This window comes from Acanthochromis polyacanthus, chromosome 1 (genome assembly GCF_021347895.1).
Source record: "Acanthochromis polyacanthus isolate Apoly-LR-REF ecotype Palm Island chromosome 1, KAUST_Apoly_ChrSc, whole genome shotgun sequence".
Lineage (NCBI taxonomy): Eukaryota > Metazoa > Chordata > Actinopteri > Pomacentridae > Acanthochromis > Acanthochromis polyacanthus.
The window spans coordinates 29,830,160-29,849,752 of record NC_067113.1 but is presented as its reverse complement, the minus strand read 5'-3'; the positions used below and the strand labels follow the sequence as shown (position 1 = coordinate 29,849,752).

Sequence of the window (19,593 nt, the reverse complement as noted above, 5' to 3'; positions counted from 1 at the left end):
TATTTGTAATCTGCTCATGCCATGTCCCATTTTAATTGTATTTTTGATGCTCAGTTTTCTTGTGTAATGATGCCTGACTTGTTTAAGATGTCTTAGCCCTTTTTAAACTTTAAATTATAATAAATAACATAAAATGTCCAGTTGAAGTTCACTAAAGTATATCTAGATAAGTATATAGTTCAGCATACACACAGTCAAAGAATCATAAGTTGCAGTTTTAATTTCTAATTGAAACTTAATTTTTTAATTGTTTTTTTGTGAATTAACATTTATCAATGCAATATTTGGCAAGAATAAAAACTGTTAGAAAAACAGTTTAATTATAATTGGTAGAAGTGACTAAATATTTTAAAGCCAGTTGTCAAAAATATTTTCCCCACATCAGCATACAGAAGTCTGACAGAGTTCTTGATATTGTCGATAAAGCAACAGAAAACAACCTGTTCTGGAAAGTATGAAAAATAATCAACTAGAAAATAGAGAAATAATAAGTGGACAATACATTTGTTTTCTAAAAAAAAAAAAGCATATTTATTAGTTCACACAACGGAGCAGTGCCTCCACACAACACCAGGAAATCAAAGCAGAATGTGTCCAACGTATCGGCGAACAGGTGGGTGAAACGCGACCGTCTTTTTCCAAAAGCATCAAACAAAGGAAAAATAATAGAACCAAAGTTTTATCATGCAGCATGTTGGTGCAAACCCTTTCTGTTCACAACTCAAGACTTTCTCTTACAAACACACATACATACAAGGCAGCAGCTCCTTGCTGATGGAATGGAGGCGTTATGGGCACGTCTGCTGGACCTCAGAACTGCAGGCAGCAGAGCTGACAGCTTAACAAGTCACTCAGAGAGACTCTCCAGGTCTTTATTTCACCAGTCCGATCTTCTTGGCTTCTGTTTCGTATATCAATAACCGCCACATTTTTACTATGAAGACTTCTGCTTCTTCATCGAGAACCTGAAAAAAAAAAAAACAGGCCAGTTAAACACAATTTTAATTAAAAAGCTTAATAAATCGAAGTCATCAAGCTTGATAAATAAAAATATGATTACCTGTGCTTGACTTTGTTAGTTTCTTGCCACATGTTGTACTTTATACTTTACTACATTTATCTGACAGATGCAGTAACTTTACAAGTTCAGACTTTTTAATATAAAGAACACAGAAAATACATCATTAACCTACCAAACAGTTTATACACTTGGCGAGGCAGAAAAGTGGCGAATATGTTGATAATCGTTTAGAGCACTTGTGACAGTACTCATCATCATTTTCAGAATTTTTACAAATCGAACAATTAATCATTTAATGAAGAAATTAATCAGCAGATCCACCTAAATCAACTACAGCAGTGAAATCCTGCTTTTACAAGTAATAACAGTCATCTTCTTCTTTTCCTTTCGGCTTTTCCCTTCAGGGTCGCCACAGCGAATCAATTGCCTCCATCTAAGCCTGTCTGCTGCATCCTCTTCTCTCACACCAACTACCTTCATGTCCTCTTTAACCACATCCATAAACCTCCTCTTTGGTCTTCCTCTAGGTTTCCTGCCTGGCAGTGGGAAACTCAGCATCCTTCTACCAATATATTCACTCTCTCCCCTCTGGACATGTCCGAACCATCTCAGTCTGGCCTCTCTGACTTTATCTCCAAAGCCTCTAACATGTGCTGTCCCTCTGATGTACTCATTCCTGATCCTATCCATCCTGGTCACTCCCAAAGAGAACCTCAGCATCTTCAGTTCTGCTACATCCAGCTCAGCCTCCTGTCTTTTCCTCAGGGACACTGCCTCCAGACCAAACAACATGGCTGGTCTCACCACAGTTTTGTAAACCTTTCCTTTCATTTTAGCTGAAACTCTTCTATCACACATCACACCTGACACTTTTCTCCAGTCGTTCCAGCCTGCCTCTACACGCTTCTTCACCTCTTTTCCACACTCTCCATTGCTCTGGACTGTTGACCCTAAGTACTTAAAATCCTCCACCTTCATGATCTCTTCTCCCTGTAACCTCACACTTCCACTTGGGTCCCTCTCATTCACACACAGATACTCTGTCTTGCTGCGGCTAACCTTCATTCCTCTCCTTTCCAGGACAAACCTCCATGCCTCTAGCTTCTCCTCCACCTGTTCCCTGCTCTCACTACAGATCACAATGTCATCTACAAACATCATAGTCCATGAAGACTCCTGTCTAACCTCGTCTGTCGTCCTGTCCATCACCATAGCAAACAAGAAGGGGCTCAGAGCTGATCCCTGATGTACTCCCACCTCCACCTTGAACTCCTCTGTCACACCTACAGCACACCTCACCACTGTCTTACAGTCCTCATACATGTCACAAGTAATAACAGTCTAATTATACAATATACAATAATACCATTTACAAATGATATTTTTCTGTATTTATAATTTCTACTTTCAAAACACGTTTACAAAAGAATCATTTTCAATGCAGGAGTTTTACCCGAGTACTTTTGCAGTGTGGTGTTAGTACTTTTACTTGAGTAATCCATCTGAATACTTCTTCCACCACCAGTTTTGAATTTCAGCTCACACTGATGAATGAATGCGTGTGAATGTTGGTGGTCGGAGGGGCTGTAGGCACGGATTGGCAGCCACGCTTCCGTCAGTCTGCCCCGGGGCAGCTGTGGCTACAAATGTAGCTTACCACCACCAGAGTAAGAATGTGTGAGTGAATGAATAATGGATCCATTGTGAAGCGCTTTGAGTGCCCAGAAAAGCGCTATATAAATCTAATCCGTTATTATTATTATCACACTGTGTCCTTAAAAAACGAAGCTCACCAGGATGCCTTTTTACTGCTACTGTCACAGCCGCCCTAATGGGAGCTTGTTGCTCCACTCTGTGCACATCTTTATACAGCTAAAAGCGACATTAAAGGAAATCCTTATTATCCCCAACGGGTCATTTCACAACCATCAGGTGCCCTCACACGCATATATTGATGTTATACATAACTATGAACCACCACAGCAGTAAAATTTATTTATTTTGCTCGTAGGACAGTAGAGTAAATAGAAAATGTATTGATTTAATGGTAAAGTAATATTTCCACAGTGTTATAAAAATCTCAAGTATTTATTGAACCTGCACCCTGATGGAGGGAACTGGAATTCCTTGTGCTTGTAAGATCATCTCAGCCTTCTTAGTTGCTTTAAAAAGCAGGTCAGGTTCATTCAGATAAGTGCCAATAATCTTGTGACCCACAACAACTACTAACTACAGGCTACAAAACCAGCAGAAATACACAAAAGTTTACACAGATGCGATTGCAAGCAGATTCTGGTATTTTCAAGAGATGGAGCAACACTGACACTTCTCAACTTCTGTGCAAAGAACGACCCCTGACTTACCTTTTTGCATTTCAGGATGGTATTGGTGTTGAAGTTCAGAGTTAAATAACAAGAACTCATTTACTGCTACACTTTTATCAGAAATCCAAAGTGTGATTTAGAAAGCATACATTTTCCACAGAGAAGAAAGTACAAATTAAATGATTTAAACAAGTAATGATAGTGAAAAAGAGGATTTAAACTCACCATAGCAACATCATCAAGAATACCCTGAGGGGTGCTGTGTGCCATTACCTGGAGGTATAAGAACAAAAGTCAACCAGAGAAGACAACATGCTCAACACCACAGGCTTAGAAAAACAAAGAAGTTGTATCACATTTTGAAAAGCAGGACATAAATGTGATAACTTGAGAACAGTTCATTTCTTTCTGAGCTTCTATCATAAACAATAACTGACCTTAGAACAGACAAAATCAACCAGAGTGGGTTCCTCCTCGCCGATGTATTCAATAATCTTCTTATTAATCCACGGTCTAATGCGCCGATCCATCAGAGTCTGGAAAAACACAATCAGAGCAACACAAGGATTCATTTTCAACTACTAATCGTGTTGTGACAGCTTAATGTGTGCATGAAAGAGATTAATAAAATATCAGTTAATCAAAATGCTTCAGAGCGTTTTACCGAATCGACCATGGCCCAGTCCAAAGGATAAGAGAAGAGTTCAGGCCTGCCGGTCGGGATCTTCTCTATAAGGCTCTTTATGTGCTTGCGTTTCTCCTCTGTGTTGATGCTGCCTTTGGCCCCTGAAATTTCTGCCCCGTCGAGCCCCAGACTCTTGTCGTCGTCGCCGTAGTCCAGAGGGACCAGCTTCCTTTTGCGAGGCTGCTCATCGGCCTCCTCGTCATCGAACTTGTTGAAAACACTTTCCACGGTCGCCAGCTTCTTTCGCTTCCCTGCATTAAGCTGGCTGGGGCTGTTGGTGGCACCTGGAGTAGAAAAAGAAGAGGAAACTAGTTTATTCTGGCACAAATGCTGAAGAAATAGCTCCCTCTGTGTGCTGAGTTTACTCACCCAGTTTGAGGCTGAGTCCGATCTTGGGCCGGTGCTCCTCTGGTGGCTGGACCTCCGGGGTGCTCTCTCCTGGAATGATTATGCCGCAGGGGGATTCGTTGCTGGGCGTGTTCGGAGTCACGTTCCCGCTGGCGGAGGACACCGAGGGTGCTGTAGTGATTGGTCGCATGATGGGTTTAAGTTGCGGCTTGGCTTCTTGTGAGTCCTCGCCATCGTGGTAGTCGTCCTCCTCCCCTTCCTCCACATCATCGTCCGAATGCTGTGGCGGTGGGCCTCGAGGCGCCGGCTCTACGGGCCTTCCCGAGCCTCTCTTCTCCCGATCCCGATCCCTGTGAGCTTTCTCCTGGTTCACCTCCTCCTCGGGTTCAAGCTTCAGCGGAGGCTGTCGTCGGCGTTCTGCCTCCTCCTCCATCTACACATAACACATGAAAAATCTTTGGTGGCTGCTGGATTTATATAAAGATAACAAGTGCGCTGAAATCATTATAGTCTGGACTTCCTCCATCAACAGTGAAAAGTTGCTCTGACAAATGGATGTCATAAACATCTAAATGGCATGATGTAGTGTGTGCTTTATGACGGTGTGATAGCGCAAAAATGTATTCCAGTTTAATAGTTCTTGGATACACTGAGTTTTGTTGACATGCAGGCGCCACATGAGCACAGCAAAATGAGCTTCAGAGAAACACTAAAGGAGGAAGTAAGGAAGGTTTGACTGCAAAAAGAAACACGATATGTCGGCTACAGAAGGGAAGACTGTCTGCAGCATCTTGCCGGTGTTACCAATAAATGAGGAAGAAAACTAATATGTGTGTTTAAACTGGCAGCACAGACCTCTATACGAGTCCAAAGCCAGATCTGAACATCATCCCAAGCAAAAAATTATTTTGGATGCCACTGTCAGCATTGTACCATATGAGAAAGATTCAAAATGGATTTTTGCAGCTTTTTCTCTGCAAATATAGTCTCTTTGTAATGATTAATTCTTTCCAAATACAGTTATTTGTGCCATCTGGTGAAAATTCCTGTATTTCTATACATTCCAGAAAAACAAAAATATTGCAATCACAGTTTTTCTGTATATCATACAGCCGTAGTCTGGACAGTGAATAGACAAACTAACAGAAAAAAATAAGTTTACTACACAGGTTTGTTTCCTGGACAGAGTTTTTTTTTTTTTTAGATTTTAGTCAACACCAAATGAAAATCACCACGGCAAGTGAATAATCAGAATCAAGAATAAAAATAGAAACTTAATTTCTTAATCAGTTTTGTTAATTTGGGTTTAATTTACTCAAACAGAAAAGGCAGTTTTGTTGACAAAATGGTTGGAAGTAAGATAAATCGTGGATTTCTGTCAAGTAAAGGCTCATTTTCTTTACTGATCATGTTTATTGCTCATAGCCTCCCCAAAATGCCTATTCTGAGTGAGTAAAAACTGGTTACATGTGCCAAAACTCCAAGAAAACAAATAAGAATCATGCAAATGCGCTGCAAAACAGTCCAAAGAACAAACACCTTCTGTGCCTCAAGTGGGAAAAAAACCCCAAAAAACTCTTGAATGAAAAAGAAGGCATCAATGTCTGAGGGGAAAAGGAAGTTCCAGTGCACCCAGACAGCTTAGCTGGCTGAGCAGGCGACCCATAAACAGGGGCTATAGTCCCCAATGCAGCGGCCTGGTTTGATTCAAGCTCACAGCCATTTGCTGCAGGTCTTTCTCCTATTATTCTCTCTGCTTTCCTGTCTGCCTTTCTACACTAGCAGGTCTAATAAAGCCAACAGAAGACCAAAAACAATCTTTAAAAGAGAAAAGGAAGCTGCAGCTGGACTCACCCTCAGCAGCTCAGCATCAGGGTCAGGGTGACCCTCAGCCAGCAGCCGTTGTCTGATCTCCTCCAGCTCCTCTTTCTCCCTCTTCCGGTCTCGCTCGTCCAATTCTGTCTCCTTTTCTCGGTCCCGAAGTCGCTTCTGCAAAGCACTGCCCCTGAGGAAGAGAAAGCAAAGTCAAGTAATGAGAAAAGAAAAAATACATCCTTAAAACGTATAAATATGCGCTAAAATAATCACCTGTAGTACTTCGGGTCGTCCCTGTCATCGTCATAATCTTCAAGGAATTCTTTCAGTCTTTTGGCTTCTTTCATCTGATTTTAAACATACAGTAACAATAAGTTTATCTGCATTAAACCAGCGAGATAATTCCACACATCTGACATCATGCCATTGTAAACTGTCAGGTTTACCATTTCACGACGCCTCTCGTCCTCCCTTTCCGTTTCTTTGCTGTAATCGCGAGACTTCTTCCTCTCACGTATCTCCCAGTTTTTCAGACGCTTTGAGGAGACACAGTAAAATAATTCAATCAGCATATACAGTCTCCTATGTGCAATTATTTAAAGGTACATCTAACCGAATTAAAAATGACATACTTCTTGGTACGCTGCCTCCTTGTCTCTCAGCCTCCTCTCGAGTCGCCGCCGTTCATAAACGTCCTCCTCATCTTCCTCACGGTCTCGTTTTTTATCCTCTCTGGTCCTCTCTCTGCAGAAGACAGCAGGTTACTGACCAACTTAAATATATTAACGCTGAACTGAGAGGAGAAAAAATGCAAAGTAAAAATCTCCAAGAACTTATTTCTCCTGGGGACAGTCTTGTAGGATTGGTCTGAGCCAGCACCAACTGCCAAACACATTTTTACTACAGTTATGTTTGATAGCTTCCAAACGTTAAACTACAGCTATTTGCCAGACCGAGTGTTATTCAACAAAACTGCCCTGAAAACAAAATTCATATTACAAATTAAGTTCCACATTCCTTCTTGACTTTGGAAGCAGCTACTGGTAAAATCCTATCGTGGTTTATTTAACAGCTGATCTGAAACTTTCCATAATATTTCAAAAAGGCAACTAAAAGATTCAGAAGAGCTACTAAATCCATCTTGAGGTGAGGTAACTGTACAGCTATTTTGATTTTGTGTGGTTCCACTGAATAGTATTCCATCATAATAAAAGACATTTTGCACCTACCTATTTACACCAATGAGCCACATCATTAAAACCACTCACAGGAGAAGAGAAAAACACTGACTGTTGTTATAATGTGATGCTCTACTGCTAAACCTTGGGTCTGCAGCTACCACTAAAAGAAGAAACAACATTTTTCACAGTGGAAGTACCCGCAGTTTAAAAGACTACAATAGTAGCATCAGGCCAGAGGTACCAAGAGCATGGTAATCTTTCAAATTGCGGGTACTTCCATGTTGATAACTGTTGTTTCTTCTCTCAGTGGGAGCAGAAACCTGTCATTCTAGGCTTCTTCATTAACAAGGGTGACTAGAAGTGAATACGTAAAACAGAAATAGGAGGTATTAAAATATCTCCTCTGTTTATGTGCAATCAAATGAGTTTGATCAGTTTGTCTTCCGTAGTTACATCTGTTGTTCTTCTCCATTTTCTTAATATTTCAGTGTTCTGAAACTTTTATTTCCCACTAAGGTTCATATCTAAAAGCATTTTTGATTACTGTTTTCCAGATAGTTCCAGGATAATCTGTGGCTGCCCTCTAACTTAGTCATGATACATTTTAAGTTCCACAACATAACATCTTACAGTAGAAAGGCTACTGAGCTAGCCTAGCCGCGCTAGACAACCCACGGCAACAAATTTAATTCTCTGCCAGGGTGGGTCTAGTTACCCTCCATAAGGCTCGAGGTTTGGATTCTCCTAAAACTGGCCGGACGAATCATCATGAAGTGTAGAGTCAGAAGGCGGGCGTAACTAAGTGATGACAGAGGCATGACGATTCTGACAAACAACGGAAACAACTAGCCTAGCCACGCTAGACAACCCACGGCAACAAATTTAATTCTCTGCCAGGGTCGAAAACAAAAACGACAACAGTCATTGAGCTCCATTAGCACCAACTCTGAATAATCTTTCTGTTAGCATGTCTGTAATATACTTGAGCTTCACCCATTGATGTATAAATAAGGCTTCACCGAACTACCGCATCCTCTGATTTCCGGCGCTCTAGGAGCCTATTCGTTGCGCTGATTGGTTGTATACCTACCCAATTGCTGCAGTGTGATTTGATAGACAACCTTTTAGCCCGCCTCCCTCCCTGTCGAGCCTGCCTAGACCCTTGCGTCTTCAGAGCATGGGTCTAGCCCGGCTAGGCTACTACTGAGCATCATATTTGTTCCTACTGACCTCGACCTGCTGCGATCTTCGCTGGCATCTCGACTCCTCTCCCTCTCTCGTTCCCGCTCCTTCGTCCTTTCGCGGTCGCGATCTCGCTCCCGTTCACGGTCGCGATCTCGGTCTCGTTCCCGCTCCTTGTCCCTCTCTCTCTCCCTCTCCTTCTCTTTCTCGCGGTCGCGGCGTTCCCTCTCTCGCTCTCGTTCTTTGTCCCTCTCCCTCCTTTCTCTCTCCAGCTCCAGTCGCTCCTTTTCTTTCTTCCCTTTTTCCTCCTCCAGTTTCTGCAGGAGCCCAATGGGAAGAAAAGGGGAAAGTGTGTTACTACATGCGAAACACACAAAGAAAGACCACATAACACATAAATATAAACAGGTTATGAGCACATAATACTATAAAATGATTGAAATTCCCTTTGCCAGACATGCTCACATACTCCTGCCTTGGAGAGGCTGGCTGCTGCAAGTCAGGAAGTCTTCCTAGCCCTGTTGCTTCTTCCAGGAAGTGAGCTACGGGTTTAATGTACATACTGCTCAATTTAGGACACATTGGTGTAAAATGATAAATTGCAATGGTGGAAAGACACCGAAACGATTGAGGTAATGTGGATTTGTATGATAGATTCCAATGGGAGTGGAAGTTAAAACATCCAGCTGGTGTTTTATTAATGCATTTCAGTGCTTACAGTAATCTATTCTGGTTACATCAACGGGCAAAGAGATCAGTAACAGTCCTGGCATCAATAATCCGCCTTCCTCTTTAGAACATATGCTTACATCGAATGATTTTTTTCCCCCACATGTAACAGGTCAACTCGTCCTCTGCAGTTACAGTGGGATCTATGGTGATCTGAGATTATGCTCTGATGTAATACGAGGCCATTCCAATAAAAATGTCAGCTGTAGGCTAATAAGTGTCGGTCACATTCACATCCGCCCGCTTTCCCAATCAATGTGCACTCATGGGAGCGCAGAAAAAGATTTGACCTCATGCAAGAGACAGAGCAGGTTAAAGTGCATAATGTTTGACATGGATTTTAGAGATACCCCCTAGTTACATGAACCAAAGAACGCACTCATCTCTGCGCAGTAGGATTGAACTGGAAATGGGGCTTCTGATACTACAATCATGCAGATGGTGATAGAAAACACTTTAAAGCATCTGCCGAGTCAGCTGTGAACCTTTAGTTCACAAAGACCTAAGTATACACTTAAGATCACGGCTATATAATGCCCTGGTTCACTCTTACCTACCGGCGCCAAGTGGATTAAAACAAGCCGAAGCTTAACAAGGCAAATGGCCCAACTAAGTAAATTACATAATCAGTTCCCATGTGTTTTCTACATGGTCAACTGAAATGCAGGGAGGCAAAGCCAGACCACAAGGCAAGTGATCCCCTGCAGCTGTGTGGGAGTTCAGAAGGCAGCCGAATGACAGAAGCACAATTTGAGATATCATAACCTAAACAATTAGTTTTATCTTTACATGTCATATTTTTTATCTTTATTTTGCACTAAAAAAAAACAAACTTGCAGCTGATTATGAAGCACCTAAAAGTTCTCACAGTTGTTGAATGTGAATCTGAATTAATAGGAAATGCAAACCCACTCGTCTACATTCTAAGTGACATTAAAATCATTGCATTTTCTACAGACCGTACTGGAGCTACTGGTGTGCAACTTACAGGCGATGAACTACGGTTTCAGCACTTCTCTGCCCCTACACATCCTACAGGCTACATGTGGGAGGAAAAGCAGGTCAAGTGCAAAGTCAAAATACTCAGGAAAATCGTCCACGCGACACCTGTGAAGCAGCTTAATTACAATTCATCCACAGAAATGACACCAAAATCTACTTGGTTTTTTTTTTTCAATTGAAACAGTTTAAACAAATCAGATATTGAATTTTATTTTGCCACAAGGAAATTAGTGAAGCAGTCTTACCTGCAGGTTGTCTTCTGGTGTCTGTCTGGTCTCTCCAACCCCGTAAAAAAAACTTTTAACGTCACACCCACAATTCAAACTGTCTCCTCACGGATTTGGGTTAATACTGCACATCTTGACTGGTTTACAATATTTAAAGAACACTGTTGGAATTGTGCATCTGACATCTATTAATTAATGAACAAAAACCAGGAAAGAATGGAGGAGGTGCAAGCTACCTGTTCTATATGAGCTTTACTTAAGCATTGTGAGACTTGACTCAGCTTAGAGTTTGAACACCTTTTTACCTCGAATCCAAAGGACGGGCTTTGACAGCTGACAAGTTAACCATGAGGCTCTCATAACGTTTTCTCACTTCTTTCCAACCTAGAACTTACCTCATGTTTCTCATGTTTTAAAGACCCCCCTCAAGAAAGTTTTTCTACATTTTTAACATGTCCATAGGGTGTTTTTTTTAATATGCTAATGAGTAAAATAAGTAGTCAACTAAATAAGCTAAAACTGCAGTGTACCAATGACAATCTGAAAAAGCACAGATTCAGATTTCCCGGGTTTCACCCTTCACAAACCTAACGATAAACAAACAAAAAAAACTTGTAAATATGCAACTTGGAGAAATGCAGATGAATTTATAGTCGTTTAATCAACGTCTGAAGAGAGGCAAAAACATAGCTTTGTGCCTAGTTTGAAAAATACCAACTGAAAACAACTTAATCAGAATTTCAAACACCGTTAAAGAAGAGGACAATATTAAGTTGAATGTAAATTAACAGAAGTTTTAAACTGTCTACCTTCTATTCTACACTGTATGTTTTTATTTTTTATATTTGTGCTTTTATTGATAGTAGAGACGCTCATGTGTTTTGCAATCTAACCACTTAGGTTTTCCTGTCCTGCCAGTTTGGCCTGTTATTAAGTTTTAAGTTCCTAGTTCTTCCTTGTTGACGGCAGTTTGTTTAGCACATGGCATCAACTGTGTTTATTGTTGTTGTCGCACCTTTATCTTTGGTACACGTGTTTTTTTTCCTCGATTTCTGTCATTTTTTTTCAGGGATCATCACAGGACATTATTTTACCTGTGAAGAAGTAGCAGCAAGAGAGACCAACAACTGGTCAAAGATTGCAAGGAAAAAAGTGGTTGTTTTCAGTAGAGATGAGATATCATGGATTCTAAGCCCAACCTGCAAGGAGTTAGCAGACAAGATTAGGAATGAGGAATGTAAAAAGGCTGCAAACTGATCTTCATCCTAACATGACTCTCCTCTGCAGGAGTGTTTGACATTGTGATTAAGTTACAACATCAGAGCTAATGTCCAGTTTCACGAGACGTTTACATTTTGTTACTAGTTTGCAGCTTCGTTCTCTTCACTCTCATATATTTGAGCATTTCCTTGTTCCCTTGCCGTCTAATTAAAGGGGTAGGGGTAGAGTCAAAGTGACAGAACAGAAGAAAGGAAAGGCATGACTGAAAACAAAAGAAAAACAGAAAAGTAAGGTCTTACCTTGCATGTCTTCAGACCGCAGAGTGCTGTGGAGGGGCGCTCCCTGCTTTAGTTATGCTACAGGCTGCAGTGTGAACTACTGCAGAGGTTAGGCTCATTTAGTCTGTGTGTGTTCTTCAAACACAATTTATTATCTGAGGATGTGCAGAGGTTCACTGAGCTGCCCGACAACAAGTACAAGCGCATCAACATTTAGCAGTCACTACCAATTTGTAGATTCTTGTTGCAGCATCAGTGTCGTTTTGCATTCGCTGAACGCACAAATAAATAAAAATAATACAAGTGAACCGAGAGCCAGTTGCCCCTCTGCAAACCCTCCAGAAGGGAGCGCCCAACATGAGTAAAGAAGAAATGAAAGATCATACTTACATCCTATCCTCGCAACTTTTTCCAAAGCTGAGTTTCTGAGATTCATCTTGCTCTAGTCACCAAATGAACTCTACCATATTGGTGGGGTTTAATCAATAGATTAGCTTTAGTTGGAATTTAACATTGTGTCCATGCACTCTGTGTGATGAATTTAGCTTGTGCAGAGCTGAAACTTTTAGTCTCAAATCAGTATCATAAACAGTGTTAACACTTAGCCCGTTTGGAAAAAACTGACAGGAACTATGAAGCCATCTATGAGTGGCTGACATTGCATCAGAATACTTCAATAGATACCATAAATTCCTATCATTAACATCGACTACTTTCTCTTCCTTTACTGTTAAAATTTCTAAGTATATGGTTGACAGTAAAAAGAAAAGTAAATTAACTGTAGATTGATTTTTTTCTGGAGGAATTTCTAATAATTATTGCAGAGGTTTTCTTCTTCAAAACCTAATTTATGGATTAAAAACATCAGTTTGATACGTTACCTTGTGTGTGTCACGGAATTTACTGATCTCTCTGGAAATCAAGTCTCTCTTGTCATCCTCCATCTCCATGGCATTGATATCCTCCTTGCACAAAGCACAGAAAGACAAGAAAAAAAGCACACTAAGTACTCACCAATTACTACAAATGAGCTAAAAAAAAAAAATACAGCTGAAGAAATTACTGCTCCACTTCGTTCTCATCGTGCAAAGACTACCTCCTCTTTCTTCTCTTTGCGCTTCTTGTTGCGAGGTTGACTGTCGGGATCCTGTGAAGGAGCATTGAGCTCACTTGAATACTCTCGGATAAGGACGTCTATGATCCCCTTCACCGCCTGGTCCCGACGCAGAGTCTCTTCATCAAGAACCTCCTCCTCGTCTTCATCCCCATTTTTTGAATCACCACTAGCTCCCTATTTGTTAAAAAGCAGAAACCCAATTCAACTAAATGACAGGAAATACTGAATTCCAACCATGTGCTGAACAGGTGAGCAGCATACCCCATTGGCACTCCTCTTCTTGGCTTTCCACTCATCTAGCTGGGCTTTGGTCTTGGCATCTACTTTGACCAACAGCTTTTTATCACCTAAGAGCAACTCGTGCAGAAGTCTGAGGGCTCGCAGGGTGGATTCAGGCTCCTTATACTCACAGAAGCCAAAAGCTTCAAGAAGTAGAGGGGAAAGGAGGAAAGTCGGTACCATAAGTGTACAAAATAACAAAATATACGATACCTTAGCCATATGAACCCAAAATTAAAGCTTAAAATGGCAATGTTATGTCAAAATGCGATATATTTATGTACATGTTTTCACCAGCTTTTGCTAAAAAACAAAAAGAATGATTAGTAACTCAAAAGGAACAACAGTCGTGTGACAAATTTTTGAAAACCTGTCAGCTAAACTGCAGACTGTGTTCACAAAGAGCAGAGAACAGACACGCAGAAAGAATTTAAAGAGAGTGAGAAGAAAATAAATCATATTTGATGATAAAGTTGCCATTTTGGACAAGTTTCAAGTCATTTTTGACAATTTTCAAGCTATGTGGCACGATTCATGAGTCAGTCTGGACTAGCTTTAAGTCATTTTGAATGAGTTACAATTTAATTTGGACACTTTAGTGTGACTTTGGACAAATGTGGACTCATTTTGGAAATATATTTAAAACAACTTGTAAATCATTTTGAACAAAAATTTAGACAATCTTCAAATGATTTGGGGCATTTTTACAGAAAAACTAAACATACTTGACCAATAAAATAAATGTATGTAAACATTTCAGTATCTACAGTATGTTGACTCCCCATTTTAATTTCTGTATTGATAACACCTCTGGACACTTAATAAAAAAATTGTACATGTTATCTTTTTAATGGAATATAAGATTATAAATTAATTTTACAACACAAAAGATGTTCCAGTGTTCTCTCTGATTCTAGTCAGGGTTGTGTTGTTTCCATGGAGGTGTAGGACTTTATACTGCAGTGAAAAATGAGCCCACAGTGAATAATAGTGAGACAGGAGCAAAAAACACTTTGGGGTTCACAGAGTTTAAAAAAAAATTGCAGTAAAAAGAGCATATTTAAAACACCTGAGGTCTCTGTTCTACGCAGCATAACATGTACTAACACTGAGAGAAAACTGTTTAACCGTGTTGGTGTTACCTTGAAGTTTCCCAGAGGCACCTTGGACCCTCTTCCAGCTTAGAACAATCCCACATTTCTAGATTGAAAAGAAAAGAAAAAGTTATTATTTCCCTCTATAGATAACAATGATCAATCAATGGCTAATTGATCCCACACAGCATAAGACAGAATATGTGTATCCCTGTAACTGTAGCTCCTTGACATTTGTCAGTGGTTAACCCAGAGCGTATGTGGTGCACTGTGTTTTTCTGTAAGCAGCTCATTTGCAGCATACATATCTACTGCTTTACTTTGAAAATTTTATGCCGACTGACAAATAAAAAGCTCTAAAGTATGTCTGTATGCAGACTGATTTGGTACAAATACACAGCTGCTTCATGCCATAGAACAGCAGTTTTCCTTGACAGAACTGTTTTATTTCATGTACAGTGAACTCACTGCTAGTAACTGTCTGACCAACATGTCAGATGCTTTTTCAGAGATGTTTCCTACGAACACGGTGGTGGTTGGACCGCCACCATCCTCTGCGTCCTTGGCTCTGATGCCACCAGGATCCTTCTTTGGAATCATCGGCTTCTGTGCTATGGTGACTGTGGTTGGGACCAGGACCTGCAGAACATGAATTTAAATTTTCAGCAGTCCAGTATCACTCTTATCGAGAGAAACAATACAAGCAACAAGGGAAAAAAAATAATGCAAAGCGTAAAAATAACTGTTTATAGGTGGAACATTTTGAAGGTCAAGTCATATTTTCTGTGTGATCAATGCAGAGTTTGAAAGCAGACAAGCACCAGGCTCTATTCATAGCATTATGTATGCAGGTGTCCACGTTGCCCCTCATATCACTCACTTAAAAACAAATAAGGCTCCTGTGGCTGTTTTGTAAAGGCTCTGACTTTGCATTTTTTACAGATACAGCAGCTGGTTGCAAATTGGGCTGCAGCACCGTACCACTGTGATTATTCCTGAGGTGTACGGACCTCAGAGGGTGAACATAGCACAGGATTTCTGGAGGGTTTAGAGCTTCCCACTGTGTTAAATTAAAAGCATCTCCAAAGTCCTGTGGCGACGACCTGAAATTTGTTAGGATTTTTTATCTCACGAAGGTACTAATACCTGAACACTGAAACTGACATTACATATGAGTGTTATAGTATTGATAATAATAACCATTCATTGTGCAATGAATCCATGAGTTCTGCTTGACCTTTAAAAGGGAAGAGATGGAGCTAAGCATCAACTCCAAGCTCTGATGGGTAGAGACAAGTCACGCTGGAAAGCTACAGCCGCTTACAAAAAAAGAAAGCTTCTTCTTCTCCACGTGCACACACTCTAACAAAGACAGAGTTTTGGCCTTGATCCACAGCACATTCCTATTTTCTTATAATGTAACAATTAGTTTTACTGAAACTGGTAACTCAAGGTTGTTTGAAGGAGAAAACCATAATAATCTTCCCTGATGAACACCTGCATCCTCACTATGAAATACCACTCATGGCTACATCACATCTCAGCTAACAATGGAATAATACTAACCGGTAGAAAGCGGGAAAGAGTTTGCAGGAGGGTTCCTTTTACAGGATGCAGCTCTTGGGGATTAGATGAATCATGTGCAGAGAAAAATGGACATGTCTGTGCACCAACTAATGGGAGGACGAAGTCTAAAACACGTTTAGCCAATCATATTTCAATATTTGAATTTCATGTTTATATCTATGACCTATCACATAATACTGGACGGAATAAAATGTTGTGCTCACTTTTGATTTGATCCTTTTCTGGGAGGCTGTTCCAAACAGAAAAGGTCTTTGTACAAGATTCTTTTGAGACGCTGATATTTGGAGAATAAACGGCTTAACTGGAGAGAAGTGGTTTGTCTTCTATTTCAATAAACAAACACATTCAACAATATTCACCAAAAAAATTGCATGAAGCTAAATTGTTAATGTGTCAGGATTGTGTTCTTCATAGCAGGTCACACAGAACAGGAATTCCAGATTCAAACTCACTGTGGGTGTCGGCGTCACTACACCCATGTGGACTGGGATCATGGGAGTACCTGAAAACACAAACAAAATACACTCAAGTCATGTGTGATGTGAGAAAAAGAACATATACTGATATCATTATTATTATTAGAGAGTGTGTGATTGCTAAAGCTAGTAACCATTAGGGTTTCTAAACACATATTGGCAAATGTTGTACTGTTCTGTTAATCTAATAAGCACATATCTGTGATACGATTATCAAACCTTCTTAGTGAATATTGTTAAAAGGATTTCTATGTAGTTTTCCACAGTCAGCTCCGGATACAGACTGCTAACCTTCATCAGTTTATGAAGCTATTATGTTTCTTGTCAATCATCCAATATACAACCTTTTTCGTGTTTATAAGAGACATTCTATTGAGAAATCGGTTTCATATATAAATTTTAAGACAATGCAATTAGTAAATTGTAAAGGCTGCATTTTAAGACATATGGTACATAGCATGTCTGATTCAGGGTTTAAAATGTGATGTCAATGGTTTTACAAAAAGATTCTGTCAACAGTGTCACAGTCACACTTCTGATGGCATCGCATGTTTTAAGGCTTTTGCACATTAATGACTATGAACTGAAGCTGAAACTAATTACATCGCAAATCAATTTTACAATCATCTAAGGCTGTCAGAGAATTTAAAAAAAGAAAATCAAAAATGGAGTTGTCTTGTACAATGTCAACACAATACACAATCTTGGGAAGTCAAGCTAAGCTCCCATTTGTGATACAAGACAAACCCATGTGCATATGTATAAAGGGTGAAAGACACCAAATTTCTTTTAAATCTAATCTGCATATTTGATTTGTAGAGAACCAGTCTTTACATAACAGACAGCCTCTCCCTAAGTCAATATGCAGAGCTGTGTCAGAATGAAGCTATTAGAAAAATGAACTTACATCTGAATGACAGAACAGCTTTAACAGACAAATGAAGCAGTAATATTACATATCCCAAGACTGAAACTGGATTTTAGCAACCACCACTTCGAGATGCGGAGAAAGATGCACATGAAATTAAAGTTTAATGAGCAGATTAATGGGATTTTTAGCAGGGAATCTTAAGATTGCTGGGTTGTGATTTGGCTCAAAGTGTCCATTACAGGGTTTTAGCCTTTTTTCTATCGTAAACTGATGTTTTAGTCAGACATTAAATCAAAATATGAGCCCAGTAGTTGCAGCTTAGTCACAAATCTAACTTTCTGTTGCACTTTTTTGCGCCACAGAGTTGGTCTGATTTGATTCTTGGTGAGCTCAGGTGGAGTTTTCACCCGAATGACCAGAAGGGAACCACGGGCTGATTCACAAACACACACACAGGGCTGTTCAGTACCTGGCGGGACACCTGGGGCGAATCCTCCGTACTGTGGAGGGGGGATCCGGGGAGGTAACTGTGGGATACCGATCTGCTGACGGTTGAGCGGCGGAGGGTATGACATCCTGGAAGAAACAGAAGCAAATAGGCGAAAGCAGATGTTTACCAGGAGACCAAAGGAGCACTGTTGACGTGGTCAGAGAGGCTAGTAGTATTTATTTACATATATAGCACAGCTGTCTGCCAAAGTGTCAAACTGAGCAGGTGCGACAGAAACCTTAAAGTCCGCTACGTTAATTAGCCAAATTAGCTGCAGCTAGCTAACGGTTACTGTGTGGCCTTGCTAGCTAACATTAGCCGCAGCGGTCAAGCTCGGATTTACTCACCTGCAGCTAAGTTTGAGATAAAAACCAGTGTCTAATAATACTGCCGGTTATTCTAATAAAAGCCCATTAAATACAGAGGATGGGAAAACCGGGCGCTAAAAACTAGCGGTATAATTGTCGCCGGTGCGCTACGAGAAGCCCAGCACCACATACAAATAACTGGGACCTATTCTTTTCGCAAGGCATCATGGGATTGATTCACTGGGATTGATTGGCGGTAACACCCTGAATGTTATCTCTCAGGCAGGCAGTCCTAAAAAGGATCTTTTTGACTCCTTACTGGACTTTTTCCACCCAGGTAGTACAAACAAAAACACTAAAATTTTAAATATTTGTTGACTGTAATTTTTGAACAATTTAAATTTATTGTCCTGTTATTGAATTACACATAATAACTAGTGAAATCCTAGAAAATAGGAAGTATCCAGCACTAAAAAAGGGGCAAAAACTGTAAAAAAAATAAAAAATAAAAAAAAATGTTCAAGTGGTAATTCGCTCATAAAAATACTTTGTTAAAACAAGGAATTTACAGTTTTAGTTCATAATAACTGTGCAATATAGATAATAATATGTGCAATATTAATATTTATGTCAATATTTCCAGTCATGAAAGAATTGGTTCAATACCAATAACGTGGAATAATGTGATTTCTATAGCTAGTATTTATGTATATTTCGGTTTATTTTGGCTATGTTTTATTTTGTATTACATATTACCTTATCATATGTTATTGTAATAGTAAACACTCATGAGTAGGAGAGTGAAAGAATGATGAAAGATTATTTTTTTAAGCATTGAAGAAAATTTTTAGACTGTATTTACATATCTGCTGTTATTTGAAAGAAAAATGTCTACGAAGAACTGAATAACATTTTATTTTACAGATTTTCCTCGCAAATAAAATCTTGTAAAATCCAAAAAAACTAAGTATTTATTTACATGTCCATCCTGAAAAATCTGGCAAAAACATGGAAATTATGGACACATAAATTTTTTTTTATGTATGATCGTTTATTCTTTTAGAGTGTTTGACTGTAAAATTACACAATGTAAATGGTATTTAAATCAACGAGTTGAAAATAATCAGCAGTAGCATGCATTCTTTTCACCATCAACAATCTTAAGTGGGTTTGCACATCATCTCATGCGAGACTGTTGCCTGCCAGACTGTATTCAGGGCGTTTAAAGTCCTTTCCACGTATTATACCTGTCCATATTCTCCATTTTAGACACTTGGTGGCACCAAAGGCTTTGCTTTGATTTGGAAAGACAGGCTTCCAATGTGTGTAGAGTTTTCTAGCTTTGCCTCCCGCAATAC

The 19,593-nt window shown here is 39.8% G+C and overlaps 1 protein-coding gene across 2 annotated transcripts; it reads right to left on the bottom strand.

Moving 5' to 3' along the window:
- Positions 1 to 503: 503 nt before the first annotated feature.
- On the bottom strand, positions 504 to 18,465 carry rbm25a (RNA binding motif protein 25a). Of its 2 annotated transcripts, none has more exons than XM_022219228.2 (18): positions 18,275 to 18,465; positions 17,907 to 18,013; positions 16,543 to 16,592; positions 14,972 to 15,142; positions 14,552 to 14,609; positions 13,392 to 13,552; positions 13,110 to 13,304; positions 12,895 to 12,978; positions 8,605 to 8,873; positions 6,826 to 6,937; positions 6,640 to 6,729; positions 6,467 to 6,540; positions 6,233 to 6,383; positions 4,400 to 4,811; positions 4,010 to 4,314; positions 3,783 to 3,881; positions 3,571 to 3,618; positions 504 to 965 (listed from the first exon to the last, which is right to left on the bottom strand). In XM_022219228.2, exons 2-18 carry the CDS (start codon positions 18,010 to 18,012, stop codon positions 873 to 875), a joined length of 2,478 nt encoding a protein of 825 aa, XP_022074920.1. In that variant the 5' UTR covers position 18,013; positions 18,275 to 18,465; the 3' UTR covers positions 504 to 872. The 2 variants fall into 2 exon arrangements, with proteins under 2 accessions (XP_022074920.1, XP_022074921.1); XM_022219229.2 differs by having other exon boundaries at positions 12,895 to 12,975.
- Positions 18,466 to 19,593: the final 1,128 nt, after the last annotated feature.

Excerpts from the sequence above, each read along its gene's own strand:
- rbm25a (XM_022219228.2), bottom strand. The coding sequence starts at position 18,012 with ATGTCATACCCTCCGCCGCTCAACCGTCAGCAGATCGGTATCCCACAG. Across the intron at positions 4,812-6,232 it reads CTGATGCTGAGCTGCTGAGG|ATGGAGGAGGAGGCAGAACG; the intron begins GTGAGTCCAGCT and ends TGTTATGTGTAG. Across the intron at positions 3,882-4,009 it reads ACTGGGCCATGGTCGATTCG|ACTCTGATGGATCGGCGCAT; the intron begins GTAAAACGCTCT and ends GTGTTTTTCCAG.